Source organism: Primulina eburnea, chromosome 11, assembly GCF_022965805.1.
Source record: "Primulina eburnea isolate SZY01 chromosome 11, ASM2296580v1, whole genome shotgun sequence".
NCBI classification, from domain to species: Eukaryota; Viridiplantae; Streptophyta; class Magnoliopsida; order Lamiales; family Gesneriaceae; genus Primulina; species Primulina eburnea.
In genome coordinates this window covers 41,827,649-41,853,968 of record NC_133111.1, presented here as the reverse complement: position 1 = coordinate 41,853,968, position 26,320 = coordinate 41,827,649, and the positions used below count along the sequence as shown (strand labels likewise).

At 34.3% G+C, this 26,320-nt stretch overlaps 3 protein-coding genes and 1 non-coding gene across 4 annotated transcripts; 1 reads left to right on the top strand and 3 right to left on the bottom strand.

Moving 5' to 3' along the window:
• Positions 1-1,060: 1,060 nt before the first annotated feature.
• On the bottom strand, positions 1,061-3,763 carry LOC140804911 (transcription factor CYCLOIDEA-like). The gene is made up of 2 exons (XM_073161067.1): positions 1,253-3,763; positions 1,061-1,153 (listed from the first exon to the last, which is right to left on the bottom strand). Exons 1-2 carry the CDS (start codon positions 2,254-2,256, stop codon positions 1,138-1,140), a joined length of 1,020 nt encoding a protein of 339 aa, XP_073017168.1. The 5' UTR covers positions 2,257-3,763; the 3' UTR covers positions 1,061-1,137.
• Positions 3,764-9,727: 5,964 nt separating this feature from the next.
• LOC140805643 (uncharacterized) lies at positions 9,728-14,462 on the top strand. The gene is made up of 6 exons (XM_073161902.1): positions 9,728-11,564; positions 11,658-11,778; positions 12,208-12,571; positions 12,743-13,180; positions 13,293-13,570; positions 13,829-14,462. Exons 1-6 carry the CDS (start codon positions 9,728-9,730, stop codon positions 14,460-14,462), a joined length of 3,672 nt encoding a protein of 1,223 aa, XP_073018003.1.
• A 7,383-nt stretch (positions 14,463-21,845) lies between these two features.
• LOC140805270 (small polypeptide DEVIL 4-like) lies at positions 21,846-22,413 on the bottom strand. The gene has a single exon (XM_073161524.1). The coding sequence runs from the start codon at positions 22,240-22,242 to the stop codon at positions 22,066-22,068; it is 177 nt and encodes a 58-aa protein (XP_073017625.1). The 5' UTR covers positions 22,243-22,413; the 3' UTR covers positions 21,846-22,065.
• A 2,469-nt stretch (positions 22,414-24,882) lies between these two features.
• Positions 24,883-24,954, bottom strand: TRNAD-GUC (transfer RNA aspartic acid (anticodon GUC)). The gene has a single exon. It is a non-coding gene; the product is annotated as a tRNA-Asp (tRNA).
• Between the last annotated feature and the right edge of the window lie 1,366 nt (positions 24,955-26,320).

The following is a 26,320-nucleotide window of genomic DNA, read 5'->3' as shown; positions in this document are numbered from 1 at the left end:
AAAGCAGAAGTTGTTGCAAACACTCTCTAAATATGTTCATAAATTAAAAAGTCTTTGTGAAGATCGTCATGATTTTAATATCGTATATCTGAAAAAGAAAACCAAGGTTTTTGTTTTGTTGTACTTCTTGAACATGTATAAATATATAGAAATAAAGGAGTGATTTACAATATTAATGTTATAATTATCATCCTTTAATTCCAAAAATGATAGTGGGATTAAATAAAGAAAAATGTGTATTATGTTACTTTTAAACTGTCAACATGACTTTATCATATATAACTAAAGAATATGTCTCTTGTGAGACGGTCTTACGAATCTTTATTTGTGAGACGGGGCAACCCTACCGATATTCATAATAAAAAGTAATACTCTTAGTATAAAAAGTAATACTTATTCATGGATTACCCAAATAAGAGGTTCGTCTTACAAAATACGATCCGTGAGACTGTCTCATACAAGTTTTGTCATAACTAAATTAACTTTTCGAAATGAACATCTTATCATGAAAAAAAATGAATATCTTTAAGCATGTGGATTCTGATGTTGTACTCTAAAATATAGACCAATCTTATCAGAATGCAAGCGTCAATGTTTTTCTTAGTTACCTTGGAAATAATTCACACTTTGGTCAAAGAGTTGTCCAAAATAACTAAATTGATATTTATATATTCTTGACATGATTTTCAGTGAAATTATGATTTTTAATTAGTTGTAACATAGATAATTTTGATGTTTTCAAGTCACTGTCTGCTTTTATTTCTTAAAAAAAGACAAAAATTGACATTTATTCAATCTCAAAAATGGCATCTCACCTGCACAAAATTGAGAATTGCAGTGACGAAGACAGCTGAAAGTGTTTCAGTTTGGGCATTGATTATCATGTTCCAGCCATATCCACGTATGGGGTAGACAACATTAATGATATTTGAAATAAGAAGAGATTAGTGACCAATAAAAGACAGCAGATTATATATATATAAATATATATAGATTAATCCAGACAAAATATTTTACATTTTTATCGTAAAGATTCAAGGTTAATCATTGAAGTTCATGTCGTAAATCTTACATTCACTTGTAGCACGGGCGAACTACACAATTCTGATCTTGATCAGCACAGATGCCAAAAGATTCTTATATGTTTGAAGATCTGTATATAAACAAATTGACGTGAGAAATCACTTGTGATCTGATATATATATGCATTATCTTTACCGAACCGAATTAACTGTTTAGAAAATAGATTTACCTATTGATGAACTTGTGCTGCTGATCCAAAATGTCACAAAAGTTGGATTGTGAGGTTAAACTGCTAACATCCCAATTCTCATTGATATTAGGAGATGGGAGACTGCAATGAAACCCGAAAAACGAAGGATGGTGCCTCAGCATCCTTTTAACGACATTTGATTCTTGAATTATGTGTCCAGTTGCTGCTACTGTGGCAGCAGTAGCTTCATTGGTTATGGGACAGTGAAGAATAGGCTGGCTACTAGATGCCGATGGTCTGCAAACTTCAAACAAATTGTTCATGTTTCTTGATTCATTTAGCTTCTTGATGCACATTTTCTCCTTCGTTCTTTCCCTAGCCCTTGCTCTTGCCTTAGCCCTCGATTCTTTAGCTAGAGATGACGCACTCTGTGTCGGATCTTTAGCTCCTTTACATTGGTTAGCATTCATCAACATTGATTTTCTCTTTGAATCCGCAGGTAATAAACAACTCTCATATTCAAAAGCTTCACCATTTAACACTACTTCGCATTCGGAAGGAGAAGAAGTGCTCTTAGCACTAGAACTCTTCTTTGTATGAACCAGATCTTTAATGGCTACTTTCGATTTCGTTAACAACCACTCAAGTGTTTTACTTGGCTTGTCAAAACCTAGCATCTCTTGAAGATCAAAGAACTTTCGCGCTATGCCAATGGACAACCTGACTCTGCGATCCCTCGGCCCCTGAGACGTCACGATTTTACTGTGCCGATCTTTTTTCAACGTTTGCTTTATTGAAAATGTGTTGGCCAAGGCAGAAGGATCTTCATTACTCCCACCAACATCTTGATTATACAAGGTTGAAGTCTCAATAAACGGCGCATTTGTGGCTAAATAGTGGCCGGAAAGCATGTCTTGCTGCTGCTGCTGGTCATTAAGTAGAATTTCATCTCCATTAACGATGTCTACGGCAGAAGTAGACCCACGAGATTGGAGAGACTGTGAAACCTGAGGAGGATGAAGGTAAGAGCTCTTGCCAAACATTGTTCTCCTGTGGGGGGTGGGGAGTCAAAGATTCAAATGGTAAACCCTAGTCAATTTTCTGACACGAAGCTGTATCTTAATAAAAAAAAAACTGTAGAAAAAAACCCTTGTAGTCCTCGAAAAATAAGCAAATGTTTTTCACTGTCGACCTTCGATCTGAATAGAAAGGGTTCTTGGAGAGGACCACCCCTTTTAACATGCTGTTACTTATTGATCTAAGATTAGAAATTTTTGGTCTTGGCTTTAATTATTTGCAATCTGGAAAACCACAGTCCGAGGCTAGCGAGTAGGTAAAAAAAAAGGAGGATGAAGAAATGATGAAACGGGGGAGTTTAGGTTCTCTGGGTGTAAAAGTGCTAGACCCTTTTTCTTTAAACTTCCAACAAGAATACTCAGATGCGCCAGATACGGTATTAATTGTGATAAAAAAAATACATTTTTTTAAACTTATCTTCTTCAACTTTAGAAGTACAAATTTATTTGTCGATTTCAAATGTAATCTACAGTTCTGCAACTACAGATCCTCCACTTCAGCAACAAATCTCAAACCCATGATTTGTTCATTATTTGGTTAAAACGCAAGAATAGCAAAATTTAAGATTGACATAAAGTTGCTTCAACCATCATAAAACCTAACATTTTAGACATACAAACAGAAAGATATAGTGTACAAACACTATTGACGAACTGGGCTTTGGAAACTTTAGTCATATTACAGTTTTGGTGTGTGACTTAGATCCAAGCCTTAGGTTTCAAAGGGCCGTGAGCTTTTTGTAGGTGTGAGTGGTGACCTTTGCATGAATGGTGAAAAAAAAGCTGAGATTAGAGCAGATTTAAGACACTAAATACGTACGTACCTTTGCCTACAACACTACGCAATGGACAAATTTAACTTCAATTTTTGCTGTAAAAGGGGGGGGCCCCATTAGCATCGTGTCATGTCCACCATCCACCTCTCCATTTCTGGTATGCCAGTGAACAACTCACGATTTTCTTCTGTTCGTTTTACAGCTTTTTTCCCTTCTCTGTAATGGTTAAAAAATATTGTGCAAAATTCTTTTGTTTTGTTTTCAGTTTGAAAAAGCACAATAAATTTTTCTTCAGAGGCCTTTTCCTCTTGTGATTCTTGGGCTTTTTCCCTGCCATTTTACGGTGTGAATCGAGGTGGAGGAACGACTGGGGTTTTTAAAGAACTTGTGCAAACCCTAATTCTCGAATTGTCGTCTTCTTGCTGCATTTTTTACCTTTCTGATTTTGTTTTATCTGTAAATTTTCAATGGGTTTGTTTACGTTTCTGGGTTCTTGTTGAACTGTTGGTTGAAGCGGATTAGGATCCAAAGAAGACATGAACGGAAGCTTCAGCTTGGTAGAAAAGTTGGTTTTTTACATTCGGGGAAGAGGGCATGCTGATTGGTAATGGTAAGTTTATATATATTGAATCTTGATTTATTGAAATAAAACTTTGAATATTATGAATAAATTATGAACTCTAAGTAGAGTATTTGTGTTTTTAATTTTGAAATTTTTTTTATTTGGTAGCTTAGCTCTGTTCTTATTATTATTATAACTATAATAATTATTATTTGAAAATGTTACTGAGGATATTTCTTGAATTTTATTTGTGTTTTATGTGTAAGTTTAATTTCTTGAAATTATTGGCTTAAAAAATGTAAACAAATTTCAGACTTTTTTCAAAGGGCGAGGATTTACTTGGTGGCTTGTGCTGATTAATTTAAGAAAATTATTTTTCCTGAATTTTTTTACATCTTAATAATATTTATCCTCTTAGTCTTTCCTATAATTTCATGCCACTAGAGGCACTTGTAAATTAATTACCTTTTTATTATTATTTCCCAAATATATTATTTATAGACACCACAATTATTTGAATATTTTTGGATTTCATGAATTTGAAAAATAGATTTGATGACTGAGAATGTAGATTTTATATATTTGATTAAAGGAAAACATCCTCACAATTAAAGTTGGATAAAATTGAAATGATTTTATGTCTTTTTTAATAATAAAAAAATTAACATTAATTTTTTTGAAAAATAGTCAAATTCATCTTACAATTAAGTTGGTTTATATTTTGATTTGTTATTCAAAGTTGGACAGTAAACTTTTTTTTAATTTATTTTTAGTCTTATTTCGTTTGAGTAACGACCTACACTAGATATTAACGATGCGATTTCATATATTGTTGAGTCTGGTGATGTCATGTCAGATTTCTAGCAAAATAAGACCAAAAGAAACAAAATTACTACACCAATACTTATTTTTGACAAGTTAAAAGACGAAAATTCAAAACATGACAACTTAAACGTTATCTTCACTTCATATTATGTTGAATTATAAAAGATGGATTATACAATCCGTAAAGCTAGAAACATATTGATCATAATACATAAAACCGGGTTAAAGCGAGTTCAAAGTAAATCGATTACATAGTGTTTTTGGTCTTTTTCATGTGATGTCCCTTTATGTTACTTTTTTTTTTCTTTCTCAAAATTTTTGGTGAAGTGTGAAAGTATTATTCTGGGATGAGAATTAATCTTAGGAAAAAACTTGTGTGAGACGGTCTCAGGGGTCATATTTGTGAGACGGATCTCTTATTTGGTTCACCCATGAAAAAGTATTACTTTTTATGCTAAGAGTATTACTTTTTATTGTGAATATGAGTAGGGTTTATCCGTCTCACAGATTATGATACGTGAGACGGTCTCATATGAGACTCACTCTTAATCTTAATTAGTGCACTCTCCACGCATTGCGTGCATATACAGTCTACTAAATAAATGTATCTGATATTTATAATTATTAATTAATAAAAAGTACTATGGTGTAATTTGATAATATCAAGAGAAGGTTGCGTTTTAATATATAATATAGATTAATAAGTCAATAGCAGTATCTTAATTATATTTATATTTCATTAAAAGCCAACGGGAAAAGATTAATTATTGATTAATTTAAAACTTAAAAATTAAGAATTCTTTGGATGGTTAAAGAATTGATTTTTTTAGAAAACATACACAAATTTCATTAGAAGATAACGGTGTAAAAAAATATGGAATGCATACCCTGCCCCCTTTATTTTTTTAAAAAAAATTCATTCATAAATTTTTCATATAAAAAGTATAAAAAAATTCCTTTAAAAAATTTTGTTATAAAGTAAAATAATAATTAAAATATATATCTAAAACTTGTTTTTTTTTATTATTTCATTTCCTAATCCCCACAATTTTCTTAATATTCATAAATTTCCAAATCCCAATTCTTATATGATTTTTTGCCTCTCATAATCGATTAGCTAGTTCATTATAGTGTTTTTATTTAAATTTTTAAATCTCAAAGTAGTTGGACGTAATACCCATTAACATTTTTACTTATCTTACATATTTCCACCTCCATTAAAAAAATTAATAAAAAAATATTATCATTCAAAAATTTCTACAACATTTCAAATTTACCCAATAATTAAAATTACTTTTTACAACTTGACCAAAATGCCTTTGGTTGTAATTTTTAATGCTTTCATATTTTTTAAGAGTTTTCATAATTATTTAGATTAAATATAAATTTTTAATATTCGAAAAAATTATTGTATTTCCATTAAAGTATATAATCAAATTAAAATAATGAAAAAACCATCATGATTTCGTATATTAAATTAATCATATAATTTTTTTATGATTTTTTTGAGGATATAATTGAAATTTCCCATTTTTGTTATATTTCATGCACCCCAACAAACTCGGAGGGAGGTAGCCATAAAAAAAAAAAAATCTATAATTATTTATTAAATATTTTTGACGAGAAATTATCTTTAAAAAAATCCGCCACACCTCAGAAAATAGTCAAGCTCCGTCCCTGCTTCGTTGCTCTTTGATACTAGTGGTTTTAAACTTATATATATCCTGGGAAAAATGGACGTCCATAGAAGCCTCAAATTTATATTTCTTGGTTGTCCTCGACTTTACAGTTTCAAATAATTTTGACTAGGGATGAAAAAACTCATAAGCCGGCTCGATTCGTTTATCACTTAGAACATGTAAGCAGTCATCGCTGCCTGAAGCGAACTTCATTCCTATTGCCCATCCATTCTATTTGTTGACTCTACCATGTGGAGAACAACATCAACACAAGTCTTTCATTTTCGAAATAAAAAAAAATTTAATGTTTTTTTACTCAATATAGAAGGTGATAATATTTTAAAATTCATTTCCACACCAAAATTTAGGGGAAAAAAAAAACTTTCGTTTCCATGTAAAATTAAAGAAATATTACTATTGATCAACTCTGCACTCCACATGGCAGTGTAGTTCATGTCTTATTTTTGTTGGGTGGTCACTATGAAGCAACGAGACATGGAAAATACACTTGCCCAATAAGTCGTTTGTAACACCATATTTAATAGGTAATAGCCCGATGGCTATCACTTCCAAGTTAAAACTTTCGAAGAAGACAAAGAATCTGATATAATTTATTGGTGGGTCTATTCATATATACATGAGGAGGGGGTCATTTAATTGGAGCCCACTTAATGAATCAGATTAAATTTAATAGTGTCGTGCAGTTGCGTTTTTATCAAAAGTTATAGTCAGTGATATCAGCGCACTCCGATTTTTTTAAAAACCATACAACAATCCAAGAGCCACCTTCGACCACCATGTCAGCAATTAGACTTCTTTTGCAACTTTTAATTTAAAACTATACTAGCTAGGGTTTTTGCTCTCTCATTTTTTGAAAGAGATTTAGCATAACATTTTAATGTTATATTGTTGGATATGCAATTCACCCATTCTGGAACATTTTTTTCTTCGTTTTTTCTAAGTTTTGAATTAATCGTGCACAACTATATCCAAAACTACGGTTACTGTGTTAAAATATACATAATTCAAATGTTTAAATTTGTATAATACTTCCATCGTCAAATTTCGAATTTTGATAACATTTAGACCTAAGAATTGATGATATATATGTAACTAGACGCTATAAAAGATGTTATAGATATATATAGTTGGTATTTGGCATAAGGATGCATACAATTCTCACCCTTTGAGCTATTATTTGGGGTAGAGTTGGGTCATAGCTTCAATCTTAACTTGATATCAGAGTTAAACTCACCGCTATGTGGGCCCTCCTATGTGTCACCCACTAATATCTTGTAAAATTTATGCTCCAATTGTTTATTCATGGACGTGAGAGGTGTGTTAAATTTCTCAAATCGACTGAATTAAATTATTGAAAGTTGTATATATGGACTTGAACAATTTTCCCATTTGGACTAGCTTTTAAGGTGGAGTTAGACTCAAATGCTAATCTTAACACAAACCAAACTCATTTGATTTTATACAACAATATGCATGATTAAAATTTTGATCGTCTGTGAGAGCCCATTTCCCTCAAAGCCCAAATGAACCCCAAGCCCGGCCCAATGTGATTAAGTTAAAAAAAAAAAAGAAAAATGAAATGATAATCATCTTCTTCTCTCTCCATCGGCAGAAAGCTGCGTTTCCTTTCTCTTTTCATTTTCAAAATTTCATCCGTCGATTGTGGCCGCTCCGCTTATCCAAAAAATTAAAGTAAATATATATTTGGAATCCTCTCGCCAAGAGCTATCCAGTGATATCCATTTTGCTAAGAAAATCGCGAGCCCCGAAAATCCCGTCGGAGAACCGTCGCTGTTTTCGCCGGAAAAGTTGAGAGAAATCTCGGGTTATGCTGGGTGAAGCTTGAATATGATGTTTTGAGTAATATTCGAAATTTCAGAGGTAAAATTCAGATTTTAGGGTTTCGGATTTTGGGTATTTTGATTAATTTGAGTTCCAACAATTAATATATATTGGGTTATTGATTGTAGGTGATATATCGGAGCTAATTGGAGGTATTAACGAAATTTCAGAATTTAATTGGGAATAATTTCGAAAATTCAGAATTGTAAATTTGGGTTTTCGAATTTCAGTGTTCAATAATTAGAGGTTTGGATGCTATAGAATTGTCGCATATTAATTTTAGAAATATTAAAGCCTAAATTATGATTTTTGGAATTTTAGGCTAAATTAGTGAATATTGGAAAAATTAAATGGGAGTTGATATGAAATGTATTATTTGCCACAGGATTGGATTATTCGAGAAATCCTTAAGAAATTCAGTGGTAAATTAAGGGTTCAGTTGAGGTACGCATGAACTGTTTTATTATGACGTCTATAGTGATGTGAAATGACGTTAAGTATTATGTATGAGTTGTGGCGTGCTTTATGTGCTTTTGTGAATAACGTGATTGCATTCACGCATTTATTTGAGTTGATCTCATTAGTGCATAGCATTTCGAGCCTTGACTCCGTTGATTGCTATTGTTACTGATCTATCGAGTTGTAGCGTCATCGATGGAGTGGGTGGGTAGGATTAGCACTCCTGATGACTTGCATGAGGACTGAGCGGGTCGCACCCGTACCCTCGATGCTACGTGCATGGATGAGCGGCGGCATGTTATTACGTTGCTGCAGTCCTGGCACGGGTGGCCACTGTTACTGTTGCTGATGCGTTTCATTTGGACTCCGCTTTGGTATCCATTATTTTGTTGTTGCCTTTCACGCATTGCATTACATTGCATTGCATCACATTGTACTTGATTTTATTTCATGTCAGTTATATTTGTCGTAATATTACTGGTTCGTCGTACTGGGGCCCGACCCCTCGTTTCTTTTTATGCTGTGGTTGTTTTTGATGCCATAGCAGGTTATTCAGGAGGATTTGACGCGTCTGGTGGAGCGTCAGGTAGTGGTGCCCAGTCGTCGAGTCGTGGTTGAGAGTTCCCAGATATATATATATTATATTATGGAGTCATACATTTACCGGGGAGATGCCCCGTGTAGCTGTACTGTTATTTTTACGATGTTTTGAATTGATAGTTGTGTGATCGAGCCTTGCCGGCTCTACATGTGTTTAGTCCTGGCCAGTGCGGCTATAGGTTTGTGAATTGATGTTATGACTTTATTTCGAGTATATAAATGTTGTTGTGATATTTTGATATTTTTGGGATGTCCTATTTACGAATAGGTCATGCCGAAATTTCTGTAGGCCCAAAATGAGAAAATTTTAATCGCTTTCGCTGTTTACATTAATAAATCCTGGTTGTTTGGTCATTAAATATTAATCAGGAGCACGGGCCCCCACAGTTGGTATCAGAGCGTAACTGGGATATGCTCGAATTAGAGTTTAGGGCACTTGAGTCTAGACACAAATAACATGATTGTGCATGTGTTTGACTATTTGCTCTTATTTGAATTATTTGGTGTGATTTGATTGAATTTACCTGCATTAGAATGACTAGCTGATTAGGCATGGTATGTAGTTTAACAAACAAAAAAAAAAAAAAAAAAAAAAAAAAAAAAAAAAAAAAAATTGCCTATAAATTTCTTTTACCTGTTATCTGCCTGTGGATTTAATCCTCGTGTCTTGTAGAATGGCACCTGGAGGAAGAGGTAGAAAAGGAAACGAAATAGCACAAGAATCTGAGGCGCAAAATGTTCGAGGACTTGCAGATATCATTAGAGGTAGACGTGGTCGACCTCGAGGACAAGTCGCTCAAAATGTTGAAGAAGAAGTTAACCAAGAACCTTCTCGACTTGAAAGACCTGGAGCTAGACAGGTAGCGATTGAGCAAGAAGTGGAACAGCTGACACAGAAAGTTGGAGGAATGCAGTTAATAATTTCTCAGTTCCAAGAACTACGTCCTTCAAAATTCTTTGGCAACGAGAGCGGAGAAAAAGCAGCAAGCTGGCTGAAAAGTATAAATCATCTATTTAATTTGTTGGAGTATTCCCAAGATATTAAATTGAAGCTTGCCATCTACCAACTTAAAGATCGAGCACAACTCTGGTGGGAAGCCACAGAAGAAGCAATGAAGGACTCTGGTGAAAGTATTACTTGGGATGCTTTTCGTGCTCACTTTACCCAGGAATATGCACCGCCATCATATTATGCTGCTAAAGAAGAAGAGTTCAATCAGTTGGTACAGGGCAACAAATCAGTGGTGGAATATGCTTCACAGTTTTCTGCTCTTTTGCCCTATGTTCCACATGTTGCCAGGAATGATCAGGCTAAACTATCACGTTTTTTGCATGGGTTGCAGCGGACTGTTCATACGTTGGTGATGACTGGATCGCCTAATACGTATATTCAAGCAGTGGAAAAGGCGAAGAAAATTGAAGCAAGTTTGCTTAGAGGAGATCCCCAGCCAGGTCCATCATCTGTTTCTCAGGGATCTGGGAGTAGTATGTCAATGCCAGTGGATTTACCTCCATATCAGCCTGTACAGTCATACCAACAACCCAAACAGCAGAGGTACAAGGCAAAAGGAAAGCAATTCAAGAAGAAGTCTCAATCCAGCTCCTCCAGTTCAGGCAGTGCACGAGGGGGAGGTTCTGTTGGGTCGTCTAGCACTGTGCATTGTGACCGATGTGGTGGTCGACATTTTAGTTCCCAATGTGTAGGAGTTCAGGGGTCTTGTTACGTTTGTGGTCAAGTTGGACATTTCGCCAGAGTATGTCCTAATGCACAAAGACAGCAATTTCAGCCACAACAGTCTGGACAAGTTCCCCGAGTACCAGCTTTCCAGCCACATGCTCCTGCACAGTCATTTCAGCAATCTGGTTATCCACCGCCTAGAGGTCCTCCTCAGCAACAATTTACAGTGCCACAGCAGGCTAGAGTCCATGCATTGACTCAAGACCAGGCTCAGGATGCACCAGGAGGAGTGATTGCAGGTATTTGTTATGTTTTTGACTATCCTGCACGCATATTGATAGACACAGGAGCATCTCATTCATTTTTATCTGCCGCATTTGTTGATGAGCATGAGATTGCTACTATTCCTTTGTTGGATACTGTGTCAGTTGCTACTCCTGCCGGTGTATACTTGATGTCCCATGAGATAGTTTTGAACTGTGTGATTAGATTTGAGGATAATATTATGATAACTAATCTAATCAAATTAGCTATGTCTGATTTCGAATGTATCCTCGGTATGGATATATTGACGAATTATCGAGCTACTGTGGATTGTTTCCATGGAGTTGTCAGATTTAGACCGTATTATGGCAGCAAATGGAATTTTTATGGTTATGATTCACAGTCTCGAATTCCATTAGTATCTGCAATGGAAATGTTCAGGTTGTTGTCAATCGGCAATGAAGGATTTTTGATCTATGCTCTTGATGCAACACGGGAAGAACGATTGAAAGTTTCAGACATTCCCGTTGTCAAGGATTTTCCAGATGTATTTCCTGATGAGATTCCAGGTTTTCCGCCTCAAAGGGAAATAGATCTTAGCATTGAATTAATGCCAGGGACAAATCCTATTTCTAGAGCACCATATCGTTTAGCTCCAACAGAGTTGAAAGAACTCAAGGAACAGTTACAGGATTTACTGGAAAAAGGCTATATCAGACCCAGTATGTCACCTTGGGGAGCTCCAGTATTGTTTGTAAAGAAGAAAGACGGAACGATGAGAATGTGCGTCGATTATCGGCAGTTGAACCGGGCTACTGTGAAGAATAAGTATCCTCTGCCGCGTATTGACGACTTGTTTGATCAGTTGCAGGGTACTTCTGTGTATTCCAAGATTGATCTTCGTTCCGGATACCATCAGCTCAGAGTCCGAGAGGAAGATGTTCCTAAAACAGCATTTCGGACACGTTATGGACACTATGAATTCCTAGTCGTGCCGTTTGGTTTGACTAATGCTCCAGCGGTTTTTATGGATTTAATGAATCGTGTATTCCGGGAATTCATAGATAAATTTGTTATCGTTTTCATTGATGACATCTTGATTTATTCTAAGTCAAAAACAGAGCACAAAGAACATTTGAAATTAGTTCTCCAAACACTCAGAGAAGCGCAATTGTATGCCAAATTTTCTAAGTGTGAGTTCTGGTTGGACAGAGTTTTATTTTTAGGCCATGTTATATCTGCACAAGGAGTATCTGTTGATCCTAATAAAGTTGAAGCTGTTATCAATTGGCCTAAACCAACCAATGTGTCTGAGATTCGAAGCTTTTTGGGATTAGCTGGGTACTATAGGCGTCTCATTGAAGGATTTTCTAGAATAGCTAGACCTATGACCCAGTTGACACAGAAAGATCGACGTTTTGTATGGACTGCAGAATGTGAGTCTAGTTTTCGGACTTTAAAAGAAAAGTTGACCACATCTCCAGTGCTAGCTTTGCCTTCAGGCTCGGGTGGATTTGTTGTCTGTACAGATGCTTCTTTAAATGGACTGGGTTGTGTTTTGATGCAAAATGGGCGAGTGATTGCGTATGCTTCTCGTCAATTGAAGTCACATGAGACTCGATATCCAGTTCATGATTTGGAGTTAGCTGCCATTGTGTTTGCATTGAAGATATGGCGTCATTATCTGTACGGAGAACAGTTTGTGATTTATTCTGATCACAAGAGTCTGAAGTATCTTTTTACACAGTCTGACTTGAACATGAGACAGCGTCGATGGTTGGAATTACTTAAAGACTTTGATTGTGAGATTCAGTACCAACCAGGGCGAATGAATCAAGTTGCAGATGCTCTGAGCAGAAAGGTTCAGCCTAAAATGTTGACATCTTTGACTATTTCAAAGATTCATGAGCATTTGGGAACTTCAGGATGGACTTATCAGTCTAAGGGCGACTACTTTATAGTTTCATCTATACAAGTTGAACCACAAATTGTTTCAAAAATCAAAGCAGCACAGAGAACTGATCCGCATGTTCATAGATTGAAAGAATTGACTCAGACAGGTCAATCAGAAAAGTTCAGTGTTGCTTCAGATGGATGTCTGCGCTATCAAGGTAGACTTGTGGTTCCGAATTTGATAGATTTGAAAGAATCTATACTTCGTGAAGCTCATTGTAGTCGACACAGTGTTCATCCTGGAATGAGAAAGATGTATCATATCTTGAAATCTCATTACTGGTGGGAAGGTATGAAAAAAAGAGATTTCTGATTTTGTGGCTAGATGTTTGACGTGCCAACAGGTTAAAGCTGAGAGAATGAGACCTGGTGGTATGTTACATAGTCTTGAAGTACCACAGTGGAATTGGGAGCACATTGCTATGGATTTTGTGACACACCTACCTCGTTCTAATCGTGGTTGTGATGCGATTTGGGTGATTGTTGATAGATTGTCTAAATCAGCCCACTTTATTCCTTATGATCGTACTTGTACTTATAAGAAAATGGCGAAAATGTACATCGATCATGTGGTGAGATTGCATGGTGTGCCCGTAACCATAGTATCAGATCGTGATCCCAGGTTTGCTTCGAAGTTTTGGGGTAGTTTGCAATCAGCATTGGGTTCAAAGCTGGCGATGAGTACTGCATATCACCCACAGACAGATGGTCAGTCTGAAAGGACCATTCAGACACTCGAGGATATGTTGCGAGCAGTCGTGATGGATTTCAGGGGTGGTTGGCAGGAATCATTGTCACTTGTTGAGTTCTCTTACAATAACAGCTTCCAAGCAACCATCGGAATGGCACCATTTGAAGCTTTGTACGGTAGAAAGTGTAGATCTCCGATATGCTGGGAAGATGTAGGAGAAAGACAAATGTCAATGCCAGAATTTATTCAAGAAATGAAAGAGAAGGTTGAAATGATCAGGAAAAGAATGAAAGCAGCTCAGGATCGTCAAGCCAGTTATGCTAATAAAAGGCGTAGGCCTTTAGAATTTCAGGTTGGCGATCAGGTTTTCTTGAAAGTATCACCGTTTCGTGGTACTATGAGATTTGGGCGCAAAGGGAAACTAGCTCCGCGTTATATTGGTCCATATGCGATTGTTGAGAGGATTGGCACTTTGGCTTATCGTTTGGACTTACCGCAGAGTTTGTCTGCGATACATGATGTGTTTCATGTATCTATGTTACGAAAGTATGAGCCAGATCCTTCTCATGTCTTGAGGACTGATGAGGTGGAGTTGGATAGTTCCCTTAGCTATGTTGAACATCCAGTGCAAATCCTTGATCGCAAAGAGAAGCAACTGAGGAATAAGACGATTCCACTTGTTATGGTGCAGTGGAGTAGACATGGGAGAGAAGAAGCTACATGGGAATTAGAGGCTAAGATGCGTCAGGAATGGCCTCATTTGTTTGAAAATGTAATAAATTATTCCATGTATTCTGATTTCCCTATGTACTATCAGTGGTAAATGTTTGTAAACCACTTTTGTATAACTATTGTGTATGCTAGATTTCGAGGACGAAATCTTTTATTAGTAGGGGAGAATGTGAGAGCCCATTTCCCTCAAAGCCCAAATGAACCCCAAGCCCGGCCCAATGTGATTAAGTTAAAAAAAAAAAGAAAAATGAAATGATAATCATCTTCTTCTCTCTCCATCGGCAGAAAGCTGCGTTTCCTTTCTCTTTTCATTTTCAAAATTTCATCCGTCGATTGTGGCCGCTCCGCTTATCCAAAAAATTAAAGTAAATATATATTTGGAATCCTCTCGCCAAGAGCTATCCAGTGATATCCATTTTGCTAAGAAAATCGCGAGCCCCGAAAATCCCGTCGGAGAACCGTCGCTGTTTTCGCCGGAAAAGTTGAGAGAAATCTCGGGTTATGCTGGGTGAAGCTTGAATATGATGTTTTGAGTAATATTCGAAATTTCAGAGGTAAAATTCAGATTTTAGGGTTTCGGATTTTGGGTATTTTGATTAATTTGAGTTCCAACAATTAATATATATTGGGTTATTGATTGTAGGTGATATATCGGAGCTAATTGGAGGTATTAACGAAATTTCAGAATTTAATTGGGAATAATTTCGAAAATTCAGAATTGTAAATTTGGGTTTTCGAATTTCAGTGTTCAATAATTAGAGGTTTGGATGCTATAGAATTGTCGCATATTAATTTTAGAAATATTAAAGCCTAAATTATGATTTTTGGAATTTTAGGCTAAATTAGTGAATATTGGAAAAATTAAATGGGAGTTGATATGAAATGTATTATTTGCCACAGGATTGGATTATTCGAGAAATCCTTAAGAAATTCAGTGGTAAATTAAGGGTTCAGTTGAGGTACGCATGAACTGTTTTATTATGACGTCTATAGTGATGTGAAATGACGTTAAGTATTATGTATGAGTTGTGGCGTGCTTTATGTGCTTTTGTGAATAACGTGATTGCATTCACGCATTTATTTGAGTTGATCTCATTAGTGCATAGCATTTCGAGCCTTGACTCCGTTGATTGCTATTGTTACTGATCTATCGAGTTGTAGCGTCATCGATGGAGTGGGTGGGTAGGATTAGCACTCCTGATGACTTGCATGAGGACTGAGCGGGTCGCACCCGTACCCTCGATGCTACGTGCATGGATGAGCGGCGGCATGTTATTACGTTGCTGCAGTCCTGGCACGGGTGGCCACTGTTACTGTTGCTGATGCGTTTCATTTGGACTCCGCTTTGGTATCCATTATTTTGTTGTTGCCTTTCACGCATTGCATTACATTGCATTGCATCACATTGTACTTGATTTTATTTCATGTCAGTTATATTTGTCGTAATATTACTGGTTCGTCGTACTGGGGCCCGACCCCTCGTTTCTTTTTATGCTGTGGTTGTTTTTGATGCCATAGCAGGTTATTCAGGAGGATTTGACGCGTCTGGTGGAGCGTCAGGTAGTGGTGCCCAGTCGTCGAGTCGTGGTTGAGAGTTCCCAGATATATATATATTATATTATGGAGTCATACATTTACCGGGGAGATGCCCCGTGTAGCTGTACTGTTATTTTTACGATGTTTTGAATTGATAGTTGTGTGATCGAGCCTTGCCGGCTCTACATGTGTTTAGTCCTGGCCAGTGCGGCTATAGGTTTGTGAATTGATGTTATGACTTTATTTCGAGTATATAAATGTTGTTGTGATATTTTGATATTTTTGGGATGTCCTATTTACGAATAGGTCATGCCGAAATTTCTGTAGGCCCAAAATGAGAAAATTTTAATCGCTTTCGCTGTTTACATTAATAAATCCTGGTTGTTTGGTCATTAAATATTAATCAGGAGCACGGGCCCCCACATCGTCTGTGTGGAAATTTTTTAAAATTCGTGCAAAAACAGTGCGAAATTTTCATAGCTGGTTAAATTTACGTCATTTTTAAACAAGTTCACGAGGCCCAACTCATTGTAGATCATCCTTGTTCATTGTTTTTCTAGTTTTTTTACCCAAATTAAATCCCATTTTTTAAAGTCTTGATTAGATTGTCTGGTTTTAACAGGCTTTATAATTAGACAAATTAAAAAGACTTTAACTTATACTGAGGCTTAGGGTTAAGCAAAATTTGGTTAATTCAAAGAGATTCGATTAAATTAAAATGTTAAAAAATAGGTTACTTCAGTTGATTCGATTCGATTCGATTCGAGTTAGCGAGAGTAGTGAATTAGGTGCAACGTGTTTATTTTGTTTTTTGTTTTTTTAATTTTTATTCGACAGCGTTAAATTCAATTTATTTTCCTCCATGCAGACCGATAATCAAATTTTGCTAAAATTTCGATTTATATGGTTATGGATCGAAAAAAGTTATTTTTAATTCAGATCGGAATGTTAATTCTATTTTGATGAAAATTCGATTTGATTTGATTCACCAGCGGAAAAAAAAATCGGTTTATGTGGTTTTATAAAACTTGGCTGGATCGATCGGGTAACAGAACCGATCGATTGGTATAAGCTTGTTTATTATGCTATTCTTTTCTGAAGGGATAAATCCTTATGGAGTTAGTCGAGGGGCCAATACGAAAAAAAAGTGAGCATGCAATGCATTCATTTTACATGTAAATTATTTACGTTTTTAAATTCAGAAACATTCCCTGTAACTAATAATTAATGTTAGAGTGAGTCTCATGTGAGACCGTCTCACGGATCTTAATCTGTGAGACGGGTCAACCCTACCCATATTCACAATAAAAAGTAATACTCTTAGCATAAAAAGTAATACTTTTTCGTGGATGACCCAATAAGAGATCCGTCTCACAAATACGACCCGTGAGACCGTCTCACACAAGTTTTTGCCTTAATGTTAAATGATATCTTAGTGTTGAAAAAAAAATTGAAACTTTTTTTTTTAAATATTGATTATTAAAATATATATGGGAAAATTATATTTGTTACCTCTATGAAATATTTTGAAAACATAAAACACCTTATATAAAATTTAAAGTCTTTTGAAACCCTGTATTTTCAAAAATCAGGGGCATTATTTACCACATTCGCAAGAGGTTTTACGCCTGATTTTTCAATCACATAATTTTAAAATATAATTATTTTTGGAGTCGTCGTGTAATTTTTATAAACCAAAAATACCCTTATAAAATTACAAAAATACTTCATTTTATTTTATTTTAAAAATATCGTAAAAAATTATTTGAGTATATTTTAAATTTATATTGAACTAATATATATCTTAATAAAAGTATTTATTTATATTTATCTATATTTTTTAATTTTAAAATTATCATACCACCACAATAAAAAAAATATATTATAAAAATTATTTTAAAATGTTGCTATTTTTAATATAATCTCCAGCGTCCTTTTGCAGCTGACACATGATGGTTGAGGTTGTATAAATACTAAAAAAAATTTATTACATAATGTTTGTGTGAACGGTCCAGAGGTTTAAATATGTATGAATGCAGCGCTTCAAAAGGAGGCTTGTGTATAAAAGTTATTTTAACATTTTAGAGTGAGTTAGCTATTTTTTGTGCCACCAAAAATATCATTTATATATGTTAAAGATCGGTGGAAAACAAACATTGAATTACTGATTTCAGTTCAATTGGTCAGCTGCTGTATTGGTTCAGTTTCAGATTTTCTACTGAAATCAGCCTTACTGATTTCAGTTTGTGCAGAACCAGTAGTTTCATTATCATTTATCAGCATATTGAGATTCGATTCACACTTTGATTTCTGAAAATGATTTGTAGATCATCGTCTTATCTTTTTAAGCATACTGAATCGCTTCATTCTAATAACCGAGCTGAGAGATATGACAAAAAAATACCGCAACTGCTCGTACAATCAGTTTGGTAATTCAGTGACCAGTTAAACCTAAATAACATCCGATTTTGCTCCACTAACATGAAATACTATTTGTTCCAAATTTTGTTTTCTAATTAGTCAAGTTGGCGGATTTTCATCTGAATCATCCAGCTTAGAGATATCATCAAAACACCAAAGCTCGTCAGAAATTCAGTTTCAGTTTCCTTCTTGTGTTTGCAACTTCACACATGAGTAAATACGTACGTAAGAAATAAAATAACAAGTTTTATTAACATCAAAATCAAGATTGCGAACATAAAATATTCCAACAAAACAGTAAACTTGTAGCGATCATAGATCATTAGGCTGAACCAACATGAGCCTCAACCCATACCCATGCACTACGTACTATTTATCATGGGTCGTTAAGATGGTCCAACATGAGTCGTAGCCCATGCATCGTCACTCATAGAATATATCACATCTGAAAAGTAGTTTCTTTCGTCTTCCCCAAAACTTAAACTCAAGACCTCCAAGCTAAGATGCTAAAAGAGTAACCCAACTCATTCAAAAGGAACTTGGAGAGTTAACTCAGTTTAGGTCATGCATGTTTTATAGTCCCAATGAAAGTGAAAGTGGGACCAAAACTATACGGGGATTATATCCAATTGAATTTGTGGCACATACAAAACAAATTTAATGTAATGCAATGGTGGATAATATCTTCAGTGCATGCACGTCCAAAACGACAACATTCGACTCAAATTTACCGTTTATATTTGATCCAATATAAAAAAAAAAATTATAGAACAATGATGATCATCAGATCTATATTACGATGATTCACATTCTCAGTGAATATATATATATATACGACCAAAACAAATAATGTTTTAAACATGTGAGGACCATGTTTAATCGCACGTAAAAACGTGTGTGTGCTAGTGATGCGTCCTATCGATCCCAAAACAAGTAGGTAGCGAATGAAAGCTGGATTCTGCTCACCAATCATACTAACACGTGTACACTGCTCGTGATAAGTTTAGGGGCCCCCCTACACCATCACTCACTAGATTTGTCACTCCATAGGGGCTAAATTGAAAAGGTTGTCCCCCAGGGTCCAATTGCAAATATTTTTTTTCCGATTCAAATTTGGAGGGTAGCTGCATGTCTTAGGTAGTATATATTGAATAATATTAAATTTATACCCTAAGAAAGTATACCCCAAACAATTATATGACCGAGTTTTTGACATTTTACTAAAAATTACAGTTGATAATAATTAATATGTAATTTTAATATTTTAAATTGTGTTGTTGCACAATAATTACCGTGTCGATCGATTTCCTAGGACGGAAAAATATTTCACCTAACACATTGGAATAAATTTTAACTAAATCTAACATAAATGAGTTAATATGTAATTTATAAATTTTGCATGTGTTATCAATACCACAAATTAATATGTTAAGATCAGTTGTTTATCGTTAAACCAAAAATTAGATGTTTTCCCATTAACAACTTTATTTCTTTATATTTATGACAATGCAGAGCTCTATGTACCCTAAGCGACGGTGGATGTGCGTCCATGAGGAGTTACACCTACTTGGGTTCAATTGGTCGAGTTGTTAAGCCCGAGGATCTGGAGAGTGGTGTACCAGCTTATTGTTGATCTTGTCTCATATCACCTCAGATATTATGTTTATCATTTTCTTGTTTTTGGTATTGTAGCCAGCAGAAAATACTCTTACTCGTTAAGATTTAGTGTCCCTATTTTACGACATCTAACCAACTAAATGATATAATATAACGTCAGCAGCTTGACGCACGGAAAATCACAAAAGTCACTCATCTCAAACTTCTTGACTTTTTCTGACCCAACTAAGCCTCCATTTCGCCCTAGCTTTTAGAATTTGGCTAACTAGTTATAATTCATAGTGTGAGCTAGCAAAAAGTACAAAATTAAGTAAAGGGTCACATGTATTTGCTACTGATACATCAATTCGTGGCTGAATTGTTGGAAGTTCATGAAATTTTCCACTGCTCTCCTTAGCATCTATACAGTTAGACAAACGCATTTTCACAAGAGTTAGGCAACAATTGTGCTAATTATAGGGTTGGACACTGTTCTATTTTGATTGTACCATGATATGATTCATGTGTCACCAATTGAAAATATATATTGATCAAACGAGTATCTAAAAATTAGTAAAGTTTTAAAATTAAAATTCCTAGTTATTATATCGCATATTTCGAATTAGATTATCATTATAAAATAAATTTACAACCTATAAATTAGTACTACACATGTGAATTTTTTTATTGATTATAAATTATCTAAATATATATTCTTTTTTTGTATGGATCTTTATGTAAATAATAATCTATTTTTAAATATATTGACAATTTAAAAAATACGGATTAGGCCAACAATATGAATAATGTATGAAGAAACTCCAAAGGGGCTTGATTTCAGGGTTTATATTTATATATGTGTGTGTGTGTGTTTAATTTTGACAATGATAGATTGATATCTTTAATTATAAGGATCTTTGTCTTGTCCTTTTTAATTCTGATATTTAAAATTATCGTTTAACAGTTCTTACCACGAAATATGTGGCGATGTGTGATAGATTAATGGCAAAAATTTGTGTGAGACAGTCTCACGGGTCATATTTGTGAGACAAGTCTCTTATTTGGGTCACCCATGAAAGATTATTATTTTTTATGCTAAGAGTATTACTTTTTATTGTGAATATGGATAGGATTGACCCGTCTCACAGATTATGATCTGTGAGACGGTCTCACATGAGATCCACTCTAAATTAATATATACATTCATAGAGTCCTGTAAATTGATTTATATGGAGTTTTGATGATCTAATTATTTGAAACCTGATTTAATGATATAAAATATTTTTATGTTTAGTTCGATTTTCGTTAAAATACTAACATGACACCAGACATATCTGACACGACGAAAACATTGTTGAAATAATTGTGAACTCCAGCAAAAATTAGAGGAGATGAGAAATTAAAAAATTTATTACTTTCAAACCAAAAGTCTAGTAAGCTAATTTACATATCCAATTTTAGAATCTGCCCCCTCTCAAGTACAATAGAAAATATGTATTTTAACTATAAAAAAATAGAAAAATCTGTGATTACTCACGATCAAAATTTTCTTATTTAATTCTAATTATATACGAATTATATGTACCAAATAATGTGAAAATGAGGAATTGTATAGTTCTTTTGGTTGACGATTCTTTGGGTAAGTTTTCACACGCAGTACTAATGTTCTTTCCTAGGGAGCTTATTTTTTCGACCGGCTTTTCTGTAAAAAGGTAACTTCCCAATAAATTATTTCAGCAATTTCAGGAAGAAAAAAAAAAGGAAACTTGATTTATTATATCTAATAAAACTTAGTATATTTTTTTTATTGTATTTTCATCATTTGAAAATGGCTCTCGTCCACTTAATTTTCTTCACCAACGGTTGATTCATTTCGATTGTAATTGAGTTCTTCACTTGGTTAGTAACACACCTTAAAAAATGATTGCAAATAGGAAATCATTACTATTTAAAAATGACATTATTGAGAGAAAAACCCTTTTCTCTCAAGTTATTTTTATACATATAAGTATATATATATATAGATTAATATTATATATAGCTAGTTAAATAATTAAATATACAAAGAAAGAACAAAATTCTAAAGATCCGAGGGGCAATTAGCCACCCAGTGTAGCATAGAATCTTCGACGCAGGCACGGTCAGTCGTGCCAGCAAATAAGCATCACCACACACCTTCTTATAATGTAGAGCCTCCCTCTTTGTTCCTTGAGAGATCTTCCCAATCTTCTACTTGACAATCTTTTCTTGGATCTTCTCAAATCCGATGAAGATGGAGTACTACTTCCCATTTCTTCAAAATTAATGCACCAAATCATAACTAACAAGAAAGTAAAGAGTGGTAGTATGAAATAATATTTATTTAGGTCTATTTTTTTATATATATGTTTGCATGAAAAAACATGATGCAGAGAGAGGGGGAAATGGCGTGAAATTAATTGATGTTTGTTGAGTTAGAAACGATGGGCAAAAGGGGTTCTTATAATGAGGAAAAGAGTGGCTAAAAAGCCATGAATGCCCCATTTCTTCTGTGGGAGACATCATTATCTACAGGGAAAATAGTGCAAGGGTCATCATCCAGTATACTTGGTCGGTCCCAAGGGGTAACGTTACAAAAAAACGGATGGATTAGCGACGGTTTTGTTCAATCCGTCGCTATAAGAGCGACGGTTTTCCTTTAACCGTCGCTTTTTTAACCACTGTTTATCATCAACTGTAGCCATTGTGGCGACAGTTTTAATAAACTGTCGCTAATATTGCGACGATGTAAACAAACCGTCTCAATTTTACGCGACGGTTTTTAAAACAACCGTCGTTCCCAAAATAAGCGATGGTTTAATGAATATCGTCGCTTTTTTAGCCACGGTTTATTTGCAACCGTCGCTATTATAGCGGTAGTTTTTAATAAATTGTCGCTAATATTGCGACAGTGTGACTATACCGTCGCATTTTTGTGCGACAGTTTTTAATAATACCGTCGCTAATCAAACGAAGCGACGGTTTAATAAAAACGTCGTTTTTTTAGCCACGGTTTATCGTCAACTATCGCTATTGCAGCGACCGGTTTTGTGCGAGTCACCAATATCGGCAGTTGTCCACCAACCGTCGCCGATCTAGATATTTTATGAGTGATTGTGCATGAGCTGGACCATTCTAACCACCAATGACCAGTAGTGGTGCATGGGTATAGGCCGGGGCCCATGTTGGTTCAGCCTAATGACTCATGATCGTTACAAAAAAAAGACACATATTTACAACACTTCATCCGCTTTCATAAGTATTCCACTAAAAGATTTAATTAGTATAACACTTGTACAACTCAGTTAAGCTCGATTCACAAACTCTAATGAGCTGAAACTTCTAACAAATACACGACAGCTACAATTTGTTCAGTAATAAGTTTATGACAATTACAAACTTTTCATGATACAAATTAGCCCAAATATACAAATTTTAAGTGAGAATTAAAAGATTGGACGAGTTCATCCTTAATCGACACGACAAACTTTTAACGTGTGAAAATAAGCTCAATATGATAGATTCATTTGGAGATGTTGATAAAATTTCAGGAATTAATGCTGTGATTCGAATTTTCAGTTGATTCGTTCTTTTAATCATTATCTTAAATTAAAACAAATTTATTGTTTTTTTAATTTTTGACTTTATTATGTATATGTGTGGATCGGTGAGCGTGAATTTGTATGCTATTTTTAAATTATCTTATCTTTGCAAAATTACTTCATCGAATGGTGTTTGAAATACAAAAAGCCGGAAAAAAACTAAGCCAGAATAATGTGGGGGTAAACACACTACAAGAAAAAATGCTTATGGGGACATTCATAAATATCATTATATTCAATATTTAGTGACATTTAAGTTTTAGTGACACCTCCAACAAATGTCATTTATTCCAATGTCGTCTTAAACTTACTGACATTTTTTAATGTCATTATAAGATGTCAATGACAACTTTATACGTATTACTAATAATTCAGATAATGACAATTTTAAATGTCAGGAAAACTCATATTTAAATACATTTATAGATGCCTTGTTATTATAGTAATAATGACAAATTTATATGTCAGTTAAAATCATTTATAATGACAACTAAAAGTGTCGTGTATGTTATTTATAGTGACAATAATAAATGTGAGAATATTTGGATTGGATAAAAATAGGAGGAGGGAAATTAGATAAAATAAATGTGAGGATAAAAAAAACATATTTGATTAGTTATTCTGACATTTTTAATTGATGTCATTTTTTATATGGAGGGAGACAATTATTTTCCCTCCTCCAATATTTTTCTAACCCAAATATATCACACTTATTTATAGTGAATTTTTTTAGTTTTTAACGATTTTTTACGATGTGGGAAAAGTAATTTTTTCCCTCCATATAATAGATGACATCAATTAAAAATGTCATGATAACTAATCTAATATGTTTTTTTATTTTACACATTATTAATTTTTTACAAGTGTCATTATTAAGTATTTGTAACAATATTTAATTAAAAATGTCTACAAGAAAGTGTCACAATAATCATTTATTGTTGTAGTGACAGAAATTAATTCGTTTAATTCAATAATATCATTATTTTTTAAATTCAAAACTTCATTCCATTTCAAAATCCCCATTTCCTTGTATTATTTATAGCACAATACACTATGTTTTTTGTTGAAAAAAAATTGAAATCTTATAATTTTAAAAATAAAATTTCATCAAAAATTTCATGCGTGGTGATAATCGAATAGCAAATTAAATTAATTTTTTTTTCTAAAATAATAATAATAATCTTCAGTAAATTTGTATTAATAATCAAAGTTTCGTTGGGTCGAGTTCAATATAACAAAATATTGCCCCAAATCTAAAATTGGGCTTATTCAGCTATTGTAAATATTTGAATTTGGGCCTATCTGCCTACTAAGACCATTAAATACAAAAATTAGAGACGCCGTTGCCGGGGATCGAACCCGGGTCACCCGCGTGACAGGCGGGAATACTCACCACTATACTACAACGACTTTGTTGAAACAATGTTCAGCTTAAATATATTATTAATATTTTTTATGTCACTTTGAATGATGACCGGCAATTTTATCATAAAAATGAAAAGAAACTGAAAGTTTAAGGATTAAATTGATGCAAGGCAACAAATGATACATAGAATAATCTAGGCTCTGAATTAAATGAAAAGAAATATGCGTATGAAAGAAAATGAGATCTGGAAATTTACTGAAAATTGATTGAAATTTGCTCGGGGGATCGATGACCTTCTTTTTCTACACTTATTTTGTTCTCTTCGTACGAAATGTTTAATCATTTATCAGAAGTTGGATTCTCCCTAATGAAATTTTCTCGGGCGAGCTTTTCACATAGGACATTTCCAACGTAGTTTATCTGACTAACATGATTTACATAATATTACTCTAGTCCGAAAATTTACCTACATAACACCAAAAAAAATTCGCACCATAAAAAAGTTAATAAGCTATCGCTTGATGTGTCCTCACGGCCACGACTTGGTCCAGAGACGGATTTACGCTAGGGCTGTACTGGGCTGTAGCCCAGCCCATTTTTTTTATTTAGCGACGGTTTTAGCGACGGTTTTTTGATAACCGTCGCTATTTTTGCGACGGTTTTAGTAAACCCGTCGCCGATGGACATATTAGCGACGGTTATTTCTAAAACCGTCGCTAAATTATTAAAAAATTCTTTGATATTTTTGATGCAACAATAGATTTCATTTTAATGGAGTTAAATACTCGGTTCAATGAGTTAATCGGTGAAACTTCTTTATCTTAGTATAGCTTTAGATCCTAAAAATTCATTTGACTCATTTAACAGTGATGATATTTGCAAGCTTGCGAAGAAGTTTTATCCTGGAGATTTCACAGATCAAGAAATTGTTGTTTTGAAGTATGCATTGATACATTTATAAACTCGATGTGATGCAGAATTTAAAGGTTTCTACACTTGTTGAGTTGTGTCAGCAATTGACCGAGAGTGGACGGTCAAGTGTTTATGTTATGTTGACTAGATTGATTCATCTCGTTGTGACATTGTCTGTGTCTACTGCCACTATTGAACGGACTTTTTCAGCAATGAAGCATGTGAAGACGGCACTTCGCAATAAAATGGAGGTTGACTTTCTTGCCGATTGTTTGACACTCTATATTGAACGAGATTTAGCTAAACATATTGATGTAAATTCTATTATTGATGAATTTTATGTTTTAAAATCCCGTAAGGCACAACTTCGTTGAACGATATAATGTATTTTTTTTAATAATATATAATTTATCATATTGAGTTCAAGCCCACCCCAACTCTTATTCTTGGATCCGTCCCTGACTTGTTCGATCCTCCTGTTACCACAAATTCATTTTT